Below are 16,126 nucleotides of genomic sequence, written 5' to 3'. Positions count from 1 at the left end.
CTGTCTTGGTAGAATCAATAAAAACAATTACTCAATTATTTAATCAATTAGTCAAAATTAATTTAGTTTCATATAAATGTACTAAGCTTAGGGGAGATAAGCCTTGTGTAGAGAATTAGGTCGTTCGCTAAACATTTTAAACTATAAAAACTTCTACTTTTAGAAGTATTTGTATAGCAAAAATAACTTAACCCAACATTTTGCTTTAGTTTTTATTTCTCAAAGGTCTACATTTGTACAGAGACCCACCAATAATGTAAAAGTTTGTGCCATTCTTTCCACTATCATATGCAATCAAACAAATAAATGAAATAGCTACAATCTGTGCGACACAAACTTTTAATATTGTAACCAGCCAATACCGACTACATACATGTTTATGTTTCGAACTAGCCACATATGACCTGCGGGCCCTGGTTTGTGTATCTCATCTAGTGCATTGGATTTAGATCTATGTGAAGCATGCTGAGATGTTCCTCTAACACTTTGTAATTTTCACACAAATTGGAAGTAGACTATGAGTACACTATGACAATAAGGTTTACAGGACATATCAATAGCCTGTATAAAATACTGTGAAAATAGATTTACCCTATTTTTTAAAAAGTTTCGTTCTTCAATATGTTTTTTTTATTTATAGGGCCTTATGGGAGAAACATTTAGCATACACTACTGTTTCCGCTGTGATCTAAGTAACATTCATACCAAATTTTTATAAAGATAGGTCAAACGGTTTTGACTTCTATAAGTAACATACATACATGCTCCTTCTATTGTGCTTTACATATTAGATGAATAGATTAAATAATCAAATTAAGGCCAGTTTTTGTTGATTTATAACTTTATTTTGTGCATTGATAGCACTCTTGGAACCCTACAATAAAGTAATAACAAAAATGAACATACAGGTTATTTTAGTATTCAAATGAAGAAAAAAAGCATTAACTATCAAACCTTGTTCAAGTGAATTCATATTCAATTCTATTTAACAAAATCACATAAGATGTTTAGTTCTACACATCAAGTGCCACAAGTTTGTGATATGCAAACAAAGAAGTGGTGGAATCAACTTATGAAAGTGGTCCAATGAGCTAACAAGGTTTACAATTTCATAACCATCCTAGATCTCATTTTAACCTAAGCTTTCTCTCATGGTACAGGTCAATAATGAGAGAAACAACACAAGTTCCATGTATGTTTTTACACAGTAAATATTTGAAATAGAATGTATGCTTAAATGAATGTTACAGTCATGGTGTCAATGACCAGAAAATACAAATACTACATAATTTAATCACAATGATTGTAACAAAAATATTTTAAACTTCAATTTAAAAATTTGTTGTAATAATAAAAACAGTTTACATACAGTTGACTCTAGATAGTTCAAAATCCAACACACTCAGTAATCTGACATATCATGGACATAGATTCATGTAATAACAGTAATTTATTAACTTGTACTTAAGCACAGTATTTGAAAGCTAAAATCATGTTTTTTAATTTCTAACATTTTCTAACAGTAAAGTTCCCCCTTTCTGACTTTGCAATATATGAGGCAGAGGATATAAAGGTCCTGTTTCTGAGGCCCACAGTTGTATATTTAAATAAATACATTGTTCTTTTTTGTCTATTTTTTATTTTATAAACTTCAAAGTTAAAAGAATATTTCATTACAATTACAATTTTATAGACATATACAGGTAAATTCTGTGAAATACAACCAACCTTTGGTAATCGTATGTTTTTTGGCAATCTGACACCCAACCAGCCCTGTAATGTTCAGACTATCAAGAGTTAACTATGGTAGAAAATTGTATTATCTGTTATAGATCCAAGAAACAAAGCATACTAAGCATTGGTCTATAGAGTTTTTTTTAAATTACAAAATCCTTATTGTGAACAAACTGCATGACTGGGATTTAGTTCAATTTTGTCATTATTTCAATTTTGTATCTTTATTGTGCATGAGTCTAGATCTAATTAAGCCTATTTTTTTTAAAACAATCCTAATGACAACTTAGTGGGATATTTGCTTTTTTTTTTTTTTTTTGTCCTTTATTTAAAAGTTTTTGCTTTTTCTCATGAACATTGTAATGAAAAATCTATGGTAACATATAACAAATGCTTTGATATAGTTAGAAAAAAAAACAAACAAGATGAACATTAAATAAAAAATTATTGTCACTCACAGCCATTGAAAAAAAAGGTATCGCTTTTATCCATTACTGTTAACAAGGGAAAAATATTTTTTATTAGGAAAACAAAAAAGAAAAATATGGAATTACTGATAGAAAATGTTTGAAACAAACCATAAGAAAAATGAAAATGCAAATAAAATGCCAAAGCAACAAAAATCTTATAATCTCAAACAATAATTATTTTGTTTACAAATCCAAATTTAAACAGAAGCCAATGTTTCTTAGAATGAATATTGCCTGGAGAGGATAATCAAGATTTATTTGAACATTCTTCAAAATACAAGCCTATAATGAATGAACATTCTAAAGTGGGATATTTCTATCAGATAACATTGTGGAAACAACAAATATTGTACAGAATGAAAGCATGAACAAAAGTTTTGGCAGTAAATAAGAATATCGAGTCATATTCAAATTAGGAGAATGAAATATATTTCTTTCAGAATTAGCTGTCTTGTGCAACATTTCTAATGTATATAGTAAAGACATCATTGACTGCAAAAGAGCCTACAGAACAGCAGCCAAAAGCTGGCTAGAAGAAGATAGGAAAGATATATCACAATAAGAATGACTTGGCATGATTGAAAAGTGGCAAGACTACAACAAACTTTCAAACCATATTGTTATTGTTGCAGATCCCAAGTTCAGAATGAGAAGGAAGGACATTGAGACTTATCAACCTGTCTAGCCCCAAGTCCAGAATGAGAAAGAAGAAGGCCATTGAGACTTATCAACCTGTCTGGCCCAGACTGAAATCACCTACCATGGTCTTAGCTCATATTTTTATACATGGCGCTATAATACAAATAGATTTTCTTATAAAAATGCATTACTTATATTTACAAATACTTCAAATAGTTAAATTGGGCAATAAGATTCTATGTCATAGTGCACTTCATTTTTAGGGTTGTAATGGCAAAAGCAAAAGAGAGACTAACTGCCAAACTGGTCTATTTAAAAAGATGAACAATCAACATCAGAAGTGATCATATATCATAACAATTTATCTTGAACATAAAAGAATGGGGATGTAGAAGATTGGCTACCAAAAGAATGTTTGGACAGGAAAAAAAAAGGAACAAACAATTCTGAAACTGTTTTCTACTATGTCAAGCCTGCTGTCATGTGACACACAGCTTGACCTTGTTCTTTTCAGAAAGATATCAAATGTATGACATTCAACAATTTGGTAAAAAACAAGTCATAAAAATAACCCAAAAGATCATTTTTAAACTAAACAATTATTTTCAAGTTGGCTATTTTTAATCAATCAACAAAGTAAACAAAACAATCAAAGAAAACAAGAAAAAAAAAAAGTTTACATAACATCCTTCTTCTTCTCGCACCTAGTGCACACACGAACTGCATAGTCCCAGCCTCGCAGGGGGACAGGCCTCTTGTTAGGAGAACAGTTTTCACACACACCCTGTCCACATGCGCGGCAGTGGTGTATAGCCAGACGGGGTCCAAAATTTTGTTCACAGACACAGCAAGCTTTGATCTGTTCATCAGGTGTCCAGTAAGCAGGCCTAGCAGAACTCTTGATAATTCCTACCAAGCAAATAAAATTAAAAGCTTAAAAAAACAAGTTGTGCCTTCTAGACCAAAGATATTAATTTTTTAAATATTTTAACATTTACTTAGTCACAGCTTCTTAAATCTCAGTTTGATCAACAGTATAAATAAAGGAAAAATCTTGTGTAGTTTGGGTCTCATTAGTTAATCAAAAGTCATGAATATTTCTCTTCATCTTCACCTATTCCTTAGTCTGTTGAATCATTGGGGCACCACACAAGATCTGTAGACCATCTTTCTCCATTCCTCTCTATCATTGCCTTGGATAGAATTTCTTTCAATGACAGGCCAGTCCATTCTTTCTATTTAACTTATTATCATCTGATGTGTGACTTAAGGTTACATTACGAGCATATTTCTACATCCCCCATTTTTTCTCTTTATTGTGTAGAAAATATTAATACAAGGGACAGGGCTTTATCTTATGAGCTCAAAGGAGAATCATGCAAGAGAAGCATTTTAAAGATAACAAGACACTCTCTTGCAAAGACTGAGGCAGAATCAATTGAGGCCCTAAGCAATTCTATTATGAAAGATAGTTGCAGATGACAAAAAAAAAGAGTTCACCTGCAAATGCTTCATTTATTTAGGATGTGACAAAGTACATAAAACATACCTGGTTTATCATAGGCACATACATTCTAGAAGTCCTAATAGACAAGGTCTAATATATGTCATGGCCACATACATTCTAGAAGTCCTTCTAGAGGTCTAATATATATGTCTATTTATTAAAAAGCTTGAAAAACAGGAAACAAAGAACAACTGACCTATTGGATAGTCCAGTGCTGAGGCCACAACACTAAATGTCATAGTAACAGCTTCTCCTACTTTTCTAGCGGTCAAAGCTGTTCCTTCTGAGTCAACCACTGCTTCTGTAGAATGAAACATAAATGACTACTATCTGCACATGTTTTAGAATCTTAGATGTAATAGAAAACAAAAAAATCAATACTAAACATTACCGGTTTCACTACTGGAATAACAGGAATCACAAACTCTGACGGGTTCATCACCCCAGCCTCTTTCTGGTACTGGCCTCTTCTTACTAGAGCACTCCGAGCAGAAACCTTTGCCACAGGCTCGGCAATGATGTTTTTGTTCTGCACAATCAAACAAAATCTGGCATTCTGGATTAGAACATTTCTGAAAGATGGAAAATTGTACATAAAAATTATTGTTTGGCTTCCATTTTTGTTTGGTGTAATGCACAAATTGTAAGACAAATTTACATACAGACAATAAAGATTATTATTATTATTATTAAGTTGTAAGAAAAAAAATCTAAACAAGAATAAAAAAGAAAAGAACTTCATTCTATTTCCTTGTAATTTCTAAAAGACAAAAGTCTTAGTAAGCTACAAATACAAAGAGTTAATATTGAGACTATAGAGATCCTTACGATAATTTCACTGTTGGGCACCCAGTAAGATGGGTTGATCTGGTCAGCTGTCCACTCTCCTAGGTACTTTGTCGGCCTGGCTCCAACACTGCTGATGGTGTTGGCAACATAGTGAAATCCATCAATAACTTTACGGGCTGCATTGTGGGAGCCTTCGAGCCCTGTTGGACCCTAAAAACAGAAAACACTTTAAAGCTGGCTGTTCGTAATTTTGTTCAATACAAAAATAAACTAATTGTTTTTTTTTTTTCCTTTTTAAATAAATTAAAATACCTATGGCAAAAAAAATTTATAAACAAAGAAAAATGTTATAGCTTGAATGTTTTTTTTAGAAGCTTTATATTAATTTTTCTTAAGAAATGAAAATTCAATTAAAGAAATTAATAAACTCTGTACATGCAAGCACATAGCAGATAACAACATAGCTAGATATATACCTGTGGCCAAACATGTCTGTACTCTACATGCAGAGCTTTCTCCTCTTCTTCATTCCCATACCAATGTTCTCGACTTCTGTATATAATCCCACAGTTTGGACATTCATACACATAGCTAGATGTTGAGTAAAAACAAACAGGATTAATGGAGCCAGTGATACAAACTTTATCTTTCAGTTTAATATTTCCTCTCCAAACAAACCAAAGACATCATTGCATGGTAGAAGGAAACAAATGAAATACTACAGTACACAACATCAAGAAAAAAGAATTGTGATAATTAGTAAGTACATATTTTTGTTGCTTATCTTGCAGGCCAAACTACAGCAAACAATTCTTCTCTTGATCAACACATACTTTTTCAGCTTCCAAATAAAGCAAAGAAGGGATAGGCAACACTTAATCCTAACATTATAACCACTGTCTTGTATCTTGGTGGAATGGATGAAGATAATATACAGCTAGTCTTTGAGTCCTGTACTTTGTATTAATAATTAATACTCTTGTGTGGCTGTAAGAACAAAAAAAAAAAAAACAGCACACAATTTTCCCTTGACATAGACTGCTTAACAGCCTACAGCTCAGCAGCAAAAAGCTGGCTAGATGAAGATGTATCCTGAAGTGGTTGTGAAGTTGGAAGTGGTTTCAGAAACTCCCTCTTAAAAATTAACTTGAGAAGATTTGCAACATAAAAGAATGGACGAGCCTGTCAATGAAAGAGGCTCTATCCAAGGCAACAGACAGAGAGGGATGGAGAAAGATGGTTGACAAATCTTATGTAGCACCCCAGCAGTACAACAGACTAAGGGATGGTTGAAGGGGTGAAGACAACTGCACATTTTATATCACATAAAAGGACTAGTATCTAACCCATCAATATTTCAGTTGAGATAAGCAAAATGCTGAGAATTTACTTATTTATATTTATGAAACATGATGTCTGAGTGGTAGAGTGCTTGGATACACAGAGAAAGGTTCCAGGGTTTGGTGCATGAGAAGATAAAATTTTGTGATAGCCACATCAGACGTACATATGGTCATTGTGATAGCCACATCAGACGTACATATGGTCATTGTGATAGCCACATCAGACTTACATATGGTCATTGTGATAGCCACATCAGACGTACGTTAAAAAGTGCTGAAGTAAACATTTGAATTTTTCTTATGCATATTTAACAAGAGGGAAAAAATAAATACAAATACATTTTCTTAATAATCACAAGGAATTCTTCTGCTTGCAGTCAAACTGAATTACTCACCCTGACCAGATATATTTAGTTAGTCCCAGCCACGAACTATCTGATGAGGAAGAAGTTTTGGGAACGACTATCACCTTCTTCTTGTTGCTCAAACATTTCTGTCAAGTCAAAGAGACAGCATTCATTACACAATGATTTACTTGGCAATTGGATTAAAGAATTTTGAACAATAATGATTGCTCATACATTATAGGCCTACATATATAAAACAAACAAACATGAAACATATATTTCAGGACAGTACAATGTTGTGTAGATAGTACAGTGTTGTGTAGACTAACCAGGCAAATGGCAAGGTACAAAAAAATTATTGAAATTAATACTAAAACAGCAATTGCTACCAGGTATTGAGGGATTGTGGGATAGAAAAACCAGGAACAAGGTTGACTGATATTTTACCAGTACCACTGTCTGGATTTCCTCCCAATACATTCAGGAAGGTCCATTTAAGCATAAATATAAATACAAAATGATAAAAATTTTATCAGAATATATTTCAGTTGTTTTTTTTTTTAAATATATTTGAAAAAGAAATTTCTTAAAAAACAACAAAATAAAACTATACTTATAACTATTGAAGACCAATAAAAAAAGAACTAGTGTTTAATTTATACAGGCATGAGACTCAGTGTTAAAAAATACCATACATTACCTTACACATGAAGACTTTGTTTCCATATTGACTTTGATATTCACATAACACATCTCTCCCAGCATCATGGGGCTCAGAGTCTGCATCATGGTTCATATTTAATTTACATCTGGACCTGGCAGAGTTTATCATCAAATTGTTCATTATTGACTGAAAATGATCTTTCAAAGAGCTATGTACAGGAACATGGTAGCCAAGTGATTGGCTTCTGAATCTAGAGTAGTAAGAAAGAAAGCATGCTTAAAGCATAAAGACATATAAGCAGGGGGGAGCCATTAGCCCTGGCTGACCATCCATCTAAGAGAAGGAACACTGGCAATCAAAACTGCTGTCTTGTGACAAAGCCTTAACATTGGAAAGGCTTCAAGAGTCAAGCCTGAGGAAAAATCAGGAGCCAGAAACCCTTAGGCAGTTTGTAGCACACAGGGCTACATTCTGGAAGGTCCTCAGATTGCTGCTGGTTCCCAACTAAACCAGCTTTTGCCATTCTTCAGCTCCAACAGGGGGAACTGTCCTTCAGCCATCCTAATACCTAGCACCAAATATAATTGAACAGAGTTCTACAGACAAAAGAAATTCTCAACAAGATGAGCAGTCATTCTATGACAGAAACACACATCAGATTTTTAATTTAGGATTTTTGGATAGGGTGTAACTCTCTGTATATGTTGAGGAAAGTAAAGCTGGTTGATCAATGTGGTGGTCATTGAGACTCCGTAAAGGCAATTAATATCATCTGCCCTTGGTCCAATAGGCTAGGTAGAGTAACCAACAATATTTAATCCTGAACTTAAGTTTTGGGCCTAGCCAAAAAAATGAAACAAAAAAATAGCTTTTTCTTAAAAAATGTAACTACTATTAAAAAAAATCAATACCAGCAAACTTTTCGTATTCTTCTCAGCAGCAGACATATCTATGTTGTTTTTTTCTAAAATATATGTAAAGTTCAAAATGTGATTTTACTTTTTTTCTAAAAAATTATCTGATATATATTCAGAAGTAAAAAATGTAACCTACTTGCAAGCCATACATTTACTAGTGCAAGTGAAGTATTCATCTGGAAATGTGTTGAACTGTGGCGTCTCAATTTTACCACTGAACTTGTCATTCAGTGCCTAGGTCAAGATTTAAACACTTGTTAAGTTTAATCAAATATAATACCAAATGCAATGGCAATTTTCCCTAAGAACATTTTGTGATACTATAAATCAGAACAGAATACAGTGTATAATATTCAAAGATAAATCCTAATAATTTGTTTTATTTTATCTTTTTTTTCAACCAATTCTCTTAGTTTATACCAATTAATGTTAGGAAGCTTAAAACAATAATCAATTTTATTTCAATTTATTTGGCAGCCATAAAATCACTTGTCAGTCAAGCTAGAGACATTTAACTCTTTCTCTCCCCATTGACAATGCCAACGTTGATTTGACTCCCATTAAACTAAATTAATTTTTGGATTTATAAACTTTAATTTGTGTTGTGTAAAAAGAGCATGCATTCTCCTATAAATCAATACCAAAAATAACATTTTCTGGTAGCAAACAAAAAAACAGGATAGTGAAATACAAATGAGCCAAATGAAAAATACTATCGGAAAAAGAAAAATAATTACGGAGAGAAAAACAAAACAAAAAAGGGACCTATCATTGCTAGGGAAGTCTACTACACACTTGCTGTATGAATTCAATTTTCTTAAAAAATAAAAAGTGACAATTTCTAAAAGATATTATGTGATTTGGCTTGGTGGTTTTTAGTTGAAAACTAAATTACTGTGTTACTTTAACAAGAAACTATAATGCATAATGTTTACTTAAAGGGTCAAACTTCATTATATCACAATTTATGAGACAAAATCAATTTGCTAGATGAACACTATAAAACATTTAGATCAAACTCTTCAAAGAAGCTGGGACTTTGAAATAATCTTGACTTGAATGAGTTTCAAGGTTCACAAATATATGAAATTTCTAATTTACATTGGTAAGAACCTAGAAACGTGGTTGTAAGCTTTAGTATTTTCTCAAAAGCTATAAATTTAACAGAAGGAAAAAACAAATGAAACAAAATAGCTACAGCAAAAAAGTTTACTATATTCTTGGTGAATGAAATTTACCTTCAAAGACTGAAAAATGATCTCTGGTCTCCTGCTTGCCCTAACAGAGTTGTCCCCCAGTCGCTGGTGTATACACTCTTTCAGCTTGGAGAAATTTGTAGGTGGTTTGGTTGTTCTTATACCCACATAGTGTAATGTTTCATGAAAAGCATCAACTGGGTTTTTGGACTCATAGAACATACCTCTCAATACAGCATTAGCTGGACTTTCTAAAGATACATACAAATGAACAGATAAAGCTCTCCAATGATGAGCTTGATGGAAAAAGTCACACATCTAACTTTTCTTTGTGTATATCAAGAGCACATTCTTTTTGCAAAGTGAACACAAAGATATGCCATTAACTCAGTTATACCTTTTACTATAGGAATCTAATGGGCTGGGTGGCCTTTCTTATAGAACAGTGTTTCCCAAACTGTGTTCTGTGGAACACGAGGCCTGAATAGGTGTTCCATGAACTATTGGAATAATTAACTAGTAGGCCACCACGTGAATTAATCTCTCTAAAAAAAAATAAGCAAAGTGTTTTGCTAAATACTCAGAATGTGCAACGTGTTCTGTTAAGGGGAAAGTTTGGGAAACACTTTCAGAGTAACAGGTCCTTCTTTTTGCATTTGTATTAGAAAACAAGAATGTAGTAATATATTCATCTTTGAGACTTTGGAATAAAGCTTACTTTTTGCTATGTTGTTGCTAATGGTTTCAAAGGGTAAGGTGTTGATAGAACATGGACCAATGATCTTAACTTTTACAAATGATATCAGCTGAAAGCCAAGTGCTGTTTCTTAGTCATTATTAAATCTTTTTTTTTTCAATGTAAACACTTAACTCCCTTGGTTTACTTATACTTGACTCAAGTTTATGTCTATCTCCTTTAGCTTCCTATATAGGTGGATGAACATAAGACTCCAGTACTTAGTCAAAATAAGTTAAAAGGAATCCTACCAAGACATTTGAATCAGTAGACTAACATTCAACCACTATATCTCATGTCCAATGACAGGCAAAAGATATTTAATTTATGGTAAACAATAACACTATATTATACCTTTAGTGCCTCTCAAGGGCTCTGTGTGTAGAGTTTCTTGAAAGACAATTAATGAAGGACCAAGACTAGAGGTGGAGATGTTGTTCTTCTTAGATGTATTAGTTAACTCGTCCTTAAAATAGTTGCAGTAAGCCTTGGAGGCACTGCTCAGGAATACAAACATGTCATTGTGAAGTCTCTCTGCCCTGGTACGATAGATGACAATATCTGACACAGCCAGAATTTTCAGCAAAAGCCTTGTGCGCTGATTCTCATTGGATGATGAACCAAGCAAGCCTTCCGTATCCAAGACAATGGTTTTATTCTGTGCAGCCAGGGCACACCACACACCCAGTGTACAGGAGGACTGACTAGGGGAAGTCTTGAATATCTCTCGGCCTTCAAAGAATACATGGTTGAGAGTGTGGGATTTCCCATCTCCAGTGTTACCAAACACAGATACAACTTTGAATGTGTCATTTTTATCACAGCCAAGTTTTTCTAGAAACTCTTGTTGCGAGCCAACCTGTATGATTTTGATCCAAGAAAACAAACAGTTTAGCCAGTAGGAATGAGACTAAAAAATGTGTTTGATTACAACAAGTCTAGATTTTTTACCCCCACCAAGTGAGTGCTAAATAAATTTCTTATTATTATTAATTGCCCAACAATATTTTTTCTTCTGCTATGTATTTATATAAATTTAATACAGTATACCAGCAATGTCCACATGTGAAAAGTGGAGCATATTTTTTTTTCAGAAACGTGACAACATAAAGAAAAAAAAAAAGGTAATAGAGCAAACTAAAAAGAAAAAAAGTTGAATTTAATTAAATTTAATATTATATTTAAATATAATTATTTTTTTTTAAATAAAAAGACTTAGATCTATTCATGTAGTAATAATTTATCTGTGAGTGTGTTGATACTAAAAACAAATTAAATGTTTTGAAAAATTCTTTTTAGTCAGCATCAAACTGAAAATTATAAAATGGAAGGTAAGATCAGGTATAAAAAGTAAAAAAAATAATAATATATATTTATTATACAAAACTAGATTTTTTTTTTTTCGATAACCCCCCCCCCCCCCCCCCCCACAAACTTACCAGCTAACTAAAAAAAATTGACAAGTTATTATGAATAGAAAAAAAAAAGAATAATGTATAAAAAAAATAGTTTCTGTAACATACCTGTAAAATTTCTTGATCATCAACTAAAAGGAAACTGTGTATAGTTAATAAATAGTTGCTGTCATCCACATCACTCTTTCCTAGACTGACACCCCCTTGAACTCCAAGACACAGATCCGGAATGCTTCTATTACTATGGTCAGAATGGATGCTTGTGTTGCTAGAGGTGAAGGCCATATTGTTTCTAGTGCTGTCTATGGATTGTGGAAAGGAATAAAATGTCATTGAGTTATCCCCACCAAATGTAGCATAAGGAACCACTGGCTGTATCATATCAGCCACAGCGTCCTGATACAGCTCCGTGGAGCTGTGGTACAGCTCTGTGGAGCTGTGGTTTTCAGCTTCTTTCAGCTCTTTCTCCTTTCTCAGGTGGTAGGCAATAGAGACGTTGATGTGATTTTTCCTCTTATCAATACTGTGATACTGATCAAAACAAGGATAACACAGCTGGATCTTGCAGTTTTCACACCACACGTCTGGGTAGTTCTTGTCCTGACAAACTAAGCTTATTTTCTTTGCTTGGCACAATCTCGACTCATCTTCCTCACCCAGTGGTCGCCATTTGTGAAAGTCGTATTTGAGCTTAGACTTATGAAGTTCAACTACACATTCTTGGCACTGAGCTGTCTTGCAGTCTTCACAGTAATACTTAGCTTTTGGGTCAATTGAACTGCACAAGAATTTTTCTTCACAAATCCTCAATGAAGATCTCGACTTTCTTCGTTTAATATTAGGTCTCATCATTTGAAAAGCTTTCCATTAATCTGTTGCTGCCAACCTTCATCATACATTTGTTTTCAAATTGGATTGCTGTCAACATAAAAATGTTGCTTCTAAGTCAATTTTTGTAGGCGTCTAAAAAAAGGCTCATATAATACTTGTTTAACTGTCGGACAGCTGTTTCATCCTGTTGTCACTAAATGGGGTTTAAAAAAAACAACAAAATCTTGATAGAATTCATTTCAAATTTAGAAAAATTTGGATTACAGTATAAATAAAGAGGGTACTTTAAGTTGATGTAAACTATACAAATTATAAAAAAAAATTAAAACATCCTTAAATTAGGTAAGGCATACATTTATAGCAATAGAAATATTATTGGAACAAAAGTTGTGCATATAGAACAAGTAAGTGTATGAGTAAAAAACTTTTTAAAAACTTGTGCTTCAGCACTGACTAAGAATTAAATAGTTAATGACTATGTTAATACATAGTTAACACACTATGCTTAATCCTACACATCTATGACAAAAGTTTTCAACAATAAAAGTTAATAAACCAATCTAATAATATAAGACTGATAGTATATCTATCTATCTATATAGTCAATAATATTGACAACTAGACAGATATTACCCACTGCCCGTGGGTCTTAACTTGCGTATTGCCGATATAGTCACTGATTTAGTGCATTAGAAACGATTAAAGAAAATAATAATGTTATAAGTAAAGCGAATGCATGAATTCATGATTTTAAAAAATATTATGAATGGAGCTAAAAATACCTAATTGACCTTAATTCAATTTTTTATGAAAACATAGGCGAACGAATGTATGTAAAAGTGCTTTAGGAAAACAAATTTGAATGTAAATTTGATTAAAATGTGAAATGAATGAACTATAATCATACATGTTAATGTGTTTAATTATAAAACTATATTTGCGAAGAGAAGTTCTATCATCTTATCTTATCTTCTTATATAATACAGACGTTACTTCAAAAAAGAAGATGATTACGTCCTACGTGTCATGCATTTAGTCATGCATATTAACCAATGACTTAAATTCTGCCAAGTCACTGGTTTTCCTGGCTAGCTCAGGCAACCCATTCCATGCTCTAATAGCACTAGGGAAGAAGGAGTATTTGTACAAATTAGTCCTAGCATATGGGACGAGGAATGTGCCTTTATCTTTGTGTCTTTCAGAGTATTTTATTAAATTTTGTTTTTGTATTTGAAGATTATGGTTCAGTGTTTTATGTATTATTGCTACTTTACTTTTGAGCCTTCTGTCCTGAAGGCTTTCTAAATTTAGTGATTTTACTAAAGGTGTTACTCTAGTCAAATGTGAATATTCGTTTGTTATGAATCGCACTGCTCTATTTTGTGTCTGTTCTAGTTTCTTAATGTTTTCTTGAGTTGAGGGGTCCCAAACAGAGGATGCATATATTCTATTATTGGCCTAACCAAGGTTAAATAACATTTTAGTTTTATTTTCTTATTTGATTTATAGAAATTTCTTTTAATAAATCCTAATGCTTTGTTTGATTTTTTTGTAGTTTCATCAAGATGTGTATCAATATCTTAGAGCTGAAATAGTGTTTTAGACATAGGAAAAGAGAGTTTTTTAATATTTCAGTCTGCGCATGCAAAACCTTTTCTATTAGATTACGCAAATAAATGAAACTATTAGAATACGACTTTGCAGCTCTAGCGAATGAATATGAAAAATGCTTTAGAAAATCCAATTTGAATGTTAATTTGATCAAAATATGAAATGAATGGACTATAATTAGTATGTTCATGTGTTGAAGTATAAAACTATCTTTGCGAAGAGAAGTTATATCCTCTTAGAGTGGAATTAAAGTTTTAAACCTAGGAATGGAAAGATGTGTAACATACGGTGTATTGTCTTATGAAAGAATATTCGTCAGGAAATCAGAATTCATAGATATAAGGAACGAATTTATGTAAAAAATGCTTTTGAAACACAAATTTGAAGGTTAATTTTATTATATAATGAAATCAATGGACCTTCTTTTGTATTTTCATGTGTCAAAGTAAAAAAATCTGCGCAAAGAATAGTTCTTAAAATTAGATCTAGATTTTAAATCCTTTCGATCTTTTCTCATGTCAACATAGCCTAGATTTAAAAGATACTATACTTTCATAGAGTTGGTCAACTTTTTTTTTTGAGTACTTTTTTGTTTTAGGGCTACAATACATACACTACGGCGTGACTACAGTCTAAGTTAGTACCCAAGGAACATTTCTGCCAAGTTTTATCAAACGGTTTTAATTTCTATTCATAACATACATACATACATACCCCTTACATTCTACTTTATATATTGACAATTAGTTGCCACCAGTTTTTTTTTTCAAACTTTCTTAAATTAATAAAGATTATTTGTAGAAATGGGAGTTTAGCATAATATTTTTTAAATAATAGTAATTTTTATACCGGTATTTATAAGTGTTAAATATTTTTATTTGCATGTACTGTTGATGATAAATCTGTGGAAAACTATTGATCTGATCCCAGGACCTGTTTTACTTTTTCTGCTCATTAGAGTTATTATAATCTAGAAATAGACTGCCCAACCTGTGATCATAGCAAGTGTATCAAGGATTGGCCTCTTTAGTCACACAAGAAGTTGCAAAGGGAAAAGATCGTCTCTCGAGACGTAAAATGTCACAGAGACACAGAGTCTGAGATCATAGTGGAATTAATTTAATATAGAGGATTAGATCTAGTATTTTATTATTAATAGTGATAAATAGTGGCACACTTTTTTTTTACTATTAATAAATATTTTTTAGTATTAGTATTACTAGAGTAGAGAGTATTATGTAGCTAAGAATTGCTTAGTTAGACTTAGCACTTACGGGTCTTAACTTAAGCCTTAGGTTAGGCTTTAACTTTAGGACTTTAGTAAATTTAGGCTGGCACTTCTTAATCCTCTGACGTTCTGTCAACTACTTCTGTTCTGTAGTCAGTGTAGTGTATCTTAATTTTAAGTCTTGTCTTATGACTGTCTATGTCACTTAAATTAAAATATAATAATAATAAGTTATAGATCTAGGGCTAATATTAATAGGGGGAGATATAATTTTAAATTTAGATTTGAAACTAGATCTAGATCTAACTAGATTACTTTACTAAATTATATCTAATCTAGATCTATAATTAAATATGATTTAGACTTAAGATCTAGTTGAAAAGAATCTATTGATAGATCTAACACAACTGATTAGTTCTAAAGTGTTTAAAATAAAATAAAAATAACGCAGTGTTGTATTTATTTACATTCAATTCATGAATAACAAGGGAATTCCCTAAAAAAAGAAATAGCTTTTTATTCCCAATGACGTCGCTTCCGTTAAGCAATAAAAAAGATGTGTTTATTAGGCTATTAGCAAAACAAAAATATACTATTAGTACTTTAAAGCTAGTGTTAAAAAAAACAACAAAAAATATCTTTGAATATGTTTGAATATTTTGTTGATTGTTTAAATTATACCTAAAAGATTTAAATTAT

General features: G+C 32.1%; 2 protein-coding genes across 4 annotated transcripts in view; one reads left to right on the top strand and one right to left on the bottom strand.

The window, feature by feature from the left end:
- The window catches only part of LOC106075988 (vesicle transport through interaction with t-SNAREs homolog 1B-like), an 89,989-nt gene that overhangs the window by 8,637 nt on the left and 65,226 nt on the right, over positions 1-16,126 (top strand). The window lies entirely within an intron of this gene.
- LOC106075970 (zinc finger FYVE domain-containing protein 1-like) lies at positions 1,512-15,973 on the bottom strand. 3 transcript variants are annotated; one of them, XR_008776783.1, is made up of 13 exons: positions 15,474-15,634; positions 11,866-12,781; positions 10,697-11,201; positions 9,649-9,857; positions 8,547-8,644; positions 7,530-7,644; positions 6,878-6,975; positions 5,616-5,730; positions 5,179-5,349; positions 4,742-4,922; positions 4,547-4,651; positions 2,937-3,752; positions 1,512-2,881 (listed from the first exon to the last, which is right to left on the bottom strand). XR_008776783.1 is itself a non-coding variant. In XM_056022263.1 (12 exons), exons 2-12 carry the CDS (start codon positions 12,607-12,609, stop codon positions 3,520-3,522), a joined length of 2,574 nt encoding a protein of 857 aa, XP_055878238.1. In that variant the 5' UTR covers positions 12,610-12,781; positions 15,895-15,973; the 3' UTR covers positions 1,512-3,519. The 3 variants fall into 3 exon arrangements, 2 of the variants coding, with proteins under 2 accessions (XP_055878238.1, XP_055878236.1); XM_056022263.1 differs by lacking the exon at positions 15,474-15,634 and adding an exon at positions 15,895-15,973 and having other exon boundaries at positions 1,512-3,752; XM_056022261.1 differs by having other exon boundaries at positions 1,512-3,752.

Source organism: Biomphalaria glabrata, chromosome 3, assembly GCF_947242115.1.
Source record: "Biomphalaria glabrata chromosome 3, xgBioGlab47.1, whole genome shotgun sequence".
NCBI lineage: Eukaryota > Metazoa > Mollusca > Gastropoda > Planorbidae > Biomphalaria > Biomphalaria glabrata.
The sequence above is the reverse complement of the archived record's forward strand: the minus strand, read 5'-3'. Positions and strand labels throughout refer to the sequence as shown.